The following is a 6,000-nucleotide window of genomic DNA, read 5'->3' on the forward strand; positions in this document are numbered from 1 at the left end:
TAGCTGATGTCAATGTTGATTGCATGACAGTAATTAAAACTAGATTGGTTATAAACCTTTATTTAGTATCTACAATGTGCCAGATACTGTCTAAGCACATTACAAATATTATTGGGACAATGCTTGCAACATAGTAAATGATAACTACTTTTTTCCATCTGCTTTTTTTATGATTTGACATATTACCTAATTCTGAAGATTAATCATTACTGTTTAAGATTACTGTATTGAAAATTTTAGTAACTAGGTTTTCAAATTTAAGGAAATTTGTTTTTAACATTATAACTCCAATATTACACTACCTTTTTCATAATTATTTTTTAAGCATTTTACTAGGAGTTATGTTGTGTTAACACAGATTATTAAGTCTGAGAATATATTTGAGAAAGAATTTGGTTTAATCTCATACTCTTGCTTTTAATCAAAAAATACCAATTTGTTATTTTTGCTTCTATATTAAAAATTCTTCTTGCCATTTCATCGAAAAATTCTGAAATAAATATGCAATATAATTACTTATTTTTTCAAAATGGCTTGAATTTTATTAGATTGTTTTCTACTTCTAGTGTAATTAGAGATGTGCCTATATTGTATGTGTATTTTAAAATCAGTAATCTTATTATAACAAATCCAGTTCATCTTTCTAGCTATGAATTATATTGCCATCCTATGGTTATTTTGTTTAAAGCAATGTGCTTGTATTAAAGGATATATTTTCCTTATTTTATAGTTCTAAAGCTTTCTTTTGAATTCTGTAGAAATAGAGAGTTATATTTTCAAAGACTGTTCTTTACTTCATCTATTATTAGTGCCCCTAGCAAAACTTTACTACTAGACAGTATAAACACCTTGTACAGTTCTCTTTTATATACATATATAGCATGTCTTCCTTTTTGAATGTTAAGAACTGATGTCAGGTTTCTTTCGTGAAGCTGGAACTGGATACCCTGACCCTGTATGATCACTGTACATTGCTTTGCTATCAAAATGCTAATGTTTAGCATCTCTAGTGAATGATTACTTTCTTTGAATGACTAAATGTCATTAATTTACTAAGTTTAATCACATTTAAAGTATATTATGAGAAGTACATTAATACAGTTCTGTAAAATTTCTTTAATATCCAAACTTCCTTCTTCTTCTTTTTCTTCTTTTTTTTTTAGGTGAGGCCCTAAAAGGAAAGATAACCATTCAAAAGAACAGGAAGGACCCACGTTCTCTCATCGTTACTCTTACATTGAATAACTTAACTCAGACCTATAACCTTCAATGAAAGCTATTCTGTGTTTAGAAAATTAAGTGAAGACACATTGGGTAAAGAAACATGAGCTTCAGGGCACTTGTTCCTTCAGTCTCTTGAAGAAGAGAAAGGGAAGAGGGGTTTCCCATAAGCGCCAACTGATTAATTTCTAAAATGGGATTTACATAATTATGTACTCTAAATCGAATAACAGCCAGTATATTTCCTCTGCTGTGAAAAATGAAATCAAAACTGACTTAAATTTGGAATTAATGTACCTGAGAGAAAGACGTCATATAAAATACAATCAGAAACAATTTAGGTGAAATATTTTACTTGTCCAACTTAGGTCATCCTGTTATAGATGGCCCTTAGGGTTATCATCAGTGTTTTCATATTGTGAGTGCTCTATTTGGATATCCTTTCAAATATTATCTAGTATATGTAAAGTCAAAAGCTGTATTTAGAGGTCCAAACTATTTTCAAAGACCTAAAAGTTCATACATATATTATCATTTGCTAATCTATTGACTTTTTCCTCTTCTTTTTTTCTTTTGTGAGGCAATTGGGGTTAAGTGACTTGCCCAGAGTCACACAACTAGGAAATGTTAAGTGGCTGAAGCCAAATAAGAATTCAGGTCCTTCTGACACCAGGTTTGGGGCAACTAGATGGCTCAGGGGATCTATCCACTGCCCCAACTTTTTCCAATTAAATTATGTACTGGTAAGATGAAGTTTGGTTAAGCATACAACAGTTAATGGTAATATTGAACAATATTTCACTGTCTAAAATTGTGCTATTTACAATTACTGCCTCAGGTCGAAAAAAAAAAGTGGCAAGCATTCAATAAATTATATATCAAATGCTATACTCAGTATTTTAAAATGGGTTCCACAAACAAAACCTTTTGTTCCTTAACAAAAACAAATTTTAGAGTCATGTGCCATGTCATGCAGATCAGAAGATAGATCTTTCTCAGTATGCAAGAATTATATAATTATTACGTTTCTACCAAAGAAAATTCTTTTCTCTTAGGTGAAATTTGGAAACCCCAGCTCCAACTATCTACTATGTGCTATCCCAATAATATAAATGGAAATCAATATATTTGTAAAATAAAGAGAAATTGCATTATCTCCATTGGAGTTAGATTTAAAAAAAATTCATCCTCATAGTTTTTATTTCAAGAGTAATTGAGAATCAAAGTCTCCTCTCAGCCATCTTTACTACCAAATATTACTGATTTTAAGGTCAAATAGTAAGGTTCAGAAAATCATCACCAGATACTCATCACCACATTCCTTCAGGTGTATTGGTGCTAAACTTAACCTATCTCTTGATATCAAAATGACTAACTCATTCAGTTTGTAGGTCATAGCAATAAATTTTAATATAAGAATTGGAAAGTGAGGCCTGAAATAATGATGATGATGATGATGATGATGATGACTAAAATCGTTAAGAATGTCTTTTCATTTGCCTCACTGGATTGAACAGAATGGGCTGATAGAATCAAACGGGGTCCCACAAGAACATATAATGCAGGCCAATGAATTCAACAACCACCATCAGGATTCTTTTCCAGCATGGTAGGGCCAAATTAGACCAAAACTTTGACATCTGTTTCTTTATAAATTCAAATACCTAAGAAATATTGTATCCTTCCCAAAGAATATTAAAAGGACTTTGCCTTTTAAAAGGATATAATCAAGGAATATGAATTTGTCATTAACCCTAAACACAATCTCAAAATGTGGCTAAATTTCAGAATAGGCAATATTATTAAGCCATGTGTGACAGTAAATGGAACTATTTAAAGAAGGATTTCCCTTTATAAAACTTGGCTCTATTTGCATGGCTTGCTGATTTGATAGACCAATCAGATTTCCTTCTATTTAGATAGAAGCCATTATAGGCAACAGTTATTTTCATGTTGGTCATTTTTGACCATCCCAGAAAAGAAATATATCATGTATCTCCTTAACAATAGTGCAGGGTTATAGGTAAAAATGACTTAGAACCTAGAGAGGCACCAACATTCAGCACTGTATTTTCCTCCCTGCCACTCCTCCAGACTTTCCTCTCAGGATAAAAGCTCCCAACAGCAGCAACCCAACTGTGCCAGCTTCCTTTCAGGGACCCTAGACTGCCAGCCCTAACGGTCTTACTGCTGTCATGCCCTGCCCCAAAGCTGGCCTTGTCTCGCCCACTATGCCTAAAGTCATCTACTTTTTCCTCATTCCTAGCCATCTTTATTTAGAGCTTGAGACCTTGGTTTTGTCAACTATACTTTAGGAGTGTTGGTAATGCCCCCTGCAATTTGCTCCTAAGACTCTCCCCTTAATTGAATTTGCTGCGGATACTTGAATGGCTAGTTACCAACTCTGTCCTCTGCACCTATGATATCAAACTCAAATAAAAACAGAAGCCACTAAAATGTACAAAATGATCCTTATAGTTCACACATTGACTTAGAAAACCACACATCTTTATATATTAATTTTTTTCATTAATATGTTAAAAAGGAATTACATTTTAATCTGGTTCTGGTTACACTCAAGAGTGTTGTGGACTATAAGTTTGACATCTGCACTAGAATTCTATTTAGCCACATATTAGTCTTAAATACCAGGTCTTGGAATAAAATGTTTTTCCTTAAAATTCTCTGATAAATAAACACAAACATACTTTGACAAATAAGTGTCCTTTTCATTCTATTATAGATGGAAATTTATAGTTTAAAATATAGGGTTTTTTTCTTGAGTATTTCTGTGTCTAGTTTATAAGGGCAAAAGCACAGTTTTTTAAAATTTCATTTTCTAAAATTTATGACAGTTGTGATCTTTTTTTTTTTTGCTCCGGACCTATATTTATCAGAGAAGAGAATTCCTTCCAGTAATACAAATCAGAAACCTGTCTGTTATTGTATAATCTTAGGTCCTAAAAGACAATGAAATTTTTAGTGATTCTTGTCACAGCTCGTATTTGTCAAGGGCAGAAAGTAAACCCAGATCTTTATAACTCTAAGGCCAGCCTTCTATGTACTATACAGTGTAATTATAATGACACAACTAAATTCTCAAAATATAATTAAATAGAAGACAAATCTTTAGATAGAAATGGAGAAAAATTGTGTGTGTGTGTGTGTGTGTGTGTATGGGTTTAATTCACATATAGGATATGGTCTCTTAAATACCCACTCCAATGCTTTTCACTCCCTATATTATCAGACAAGCCCCCTGGTTTTCTTATCTAAGGAATGAAAGGATTGAACTAGATGGTCTCTGATAGCTCTTCTAATTGTAAGATAATTTTATAATTAGCACTGAAATTTAAAATATTTCATGAATTAACATCCTTTAATCTTGATTCAACCCATTCTCTAAATGTTCTTTGTCCCAGTCCTGTAGAGTTTTTCAATAATTTTTTTCCTCGACTATGTATATTTGTTACATGGGTTTTATTTTTTCTTAATTGGGGTGAGGGAGAAAAAATAGATATTAATTGAAAATGAAATAAAATGCGAGGAGAAAAAAAAGACCTAGTCTATATGCAAAGCAGTGTGCTGAGCATTAGAGATTATTATCATCTCTAATACTAAGGGTGATGTTGGGAACTTTTATTTTCTTACAAGATCAGAATGTACACAAAAGAGGAAGGAAACAAACTTTAAAAGATACTTTAATGATCCTGCTTCATCTCTTTTCTTTTAAGCTGAGATGCAGTCTAAAGGCTCAGCAAAAGTGGTCCAGACTACTTAATCTTTTACCTGCTTTGTGGGTTTTATATGAAATTTGTAAATTTTGTAAAAACTGAAAAATGGTGCATTACCATTATCAGCTTATGGAAAAAAATAGAGAAAAAAAAATAGACTCCTTGTTCTCTCCAAAAAGAAAATAGATATTATCCTGACTCAGCAGGCTAATGGCATAGCAGGCTATTTTGGAGACTTCCAGTTCCAATGTAGAAGGCAAATTTTGACCTTCAGAACCCTGACACAACAGGCAAGATTGGGCCTGATCACCCAGTGTGCTGAGCAAGCTGCAAGCACCTGAGCCCCAATACAGAAAACCCCTAATGATGAGGCCCCTGACCCCCAGCATGAGAAGCTTTGGATAGTGCTTCCTTTGCCCTAGGAGCAGAGTTCAACTTTAGAAAATGACAGAACAGGATACAAAATAAACCCACATAAGTCATCAGCATTCTTATATATCACTAACAAAACCCAACAGTTAGAGTTACAAAGAGAAATTCCATTTAAAGTAACTACTGATTGTATAAAATATTTAAGAATCTATCTGGGATAAGGGAATATCTGGGATATCAAGGGAAAATCAGAAACTTCATGAGCAAAACTACAAAATGTTCCACACAAATTAAGTCTTATCTAACCAACTGGAAAAATATTAAATGCTCTTGGATTGGGCGAGCAAATATAATAAAGATGACAATACTACCTAAACTAATCTATTTATTTAGTGCTATACCAATCAGACGCCCAAAAAACTATTTTGATGACTTAGAAAAAATAACAACAGAGTTCATATGGAAAAACAAAAGGTCAAGAATTTCAAGGGAATTAATGAAAAAAAAATCAAATGAAAGTGGCCTAGCTGTACCAGATCTAAAATTATATTATAAAGCAGCATCTGGTATTGGCTATTATATTATATTATATATTATAAAACCATCTGGTATTGGCTAAGAAATAGACTAGTTGATCAATGAACTAGGTTAGGTTCAAAGGACAAAACAGCCA

General features: G+C 32.6%; 1 protein-coding gene across 1 annotated transcript in view; it reads left to right on the forward strand.

Annotated features, from left to right (window-relative positions):
- The window catches only part of PRMT3 (protein arginine methyltransferase 3), a 157,771-nt gene extending 153,830 nt beyond the window's left edge, over positions 1–3,941 (forward strand). Inside the window, exon 16 of the mRNA XM_051966629.1 lies at positions 1,164–3,941. Coding sequence (XP_051822589.1) covers positions 1,164–1,273 — 110 coding nt within the window. The 3' untranslated portion in view covers positions 1,274–3,941. The remainder of the gene's footprint in view (positions 1–1,163) is intronic.
- Positions 3,942–6,000: the final 2,059 nt, after the last annotated feature.

Source organism: Antechinus flavipes, chromosome 6 (genome assembly GCF_016432865.1).
Source record: "Antechinus flavipes isolate AdamAnt ecotype Samford, QLD, Australia chromosome 6, AdamAnt_v2, whole genome shotgun sequence".
NCBI lineage: Eukaryota > Metazoa > Chordata > Mammalia > Dasyuromorphia > Dasyuridae > Antechinus > Antechinus flavipes.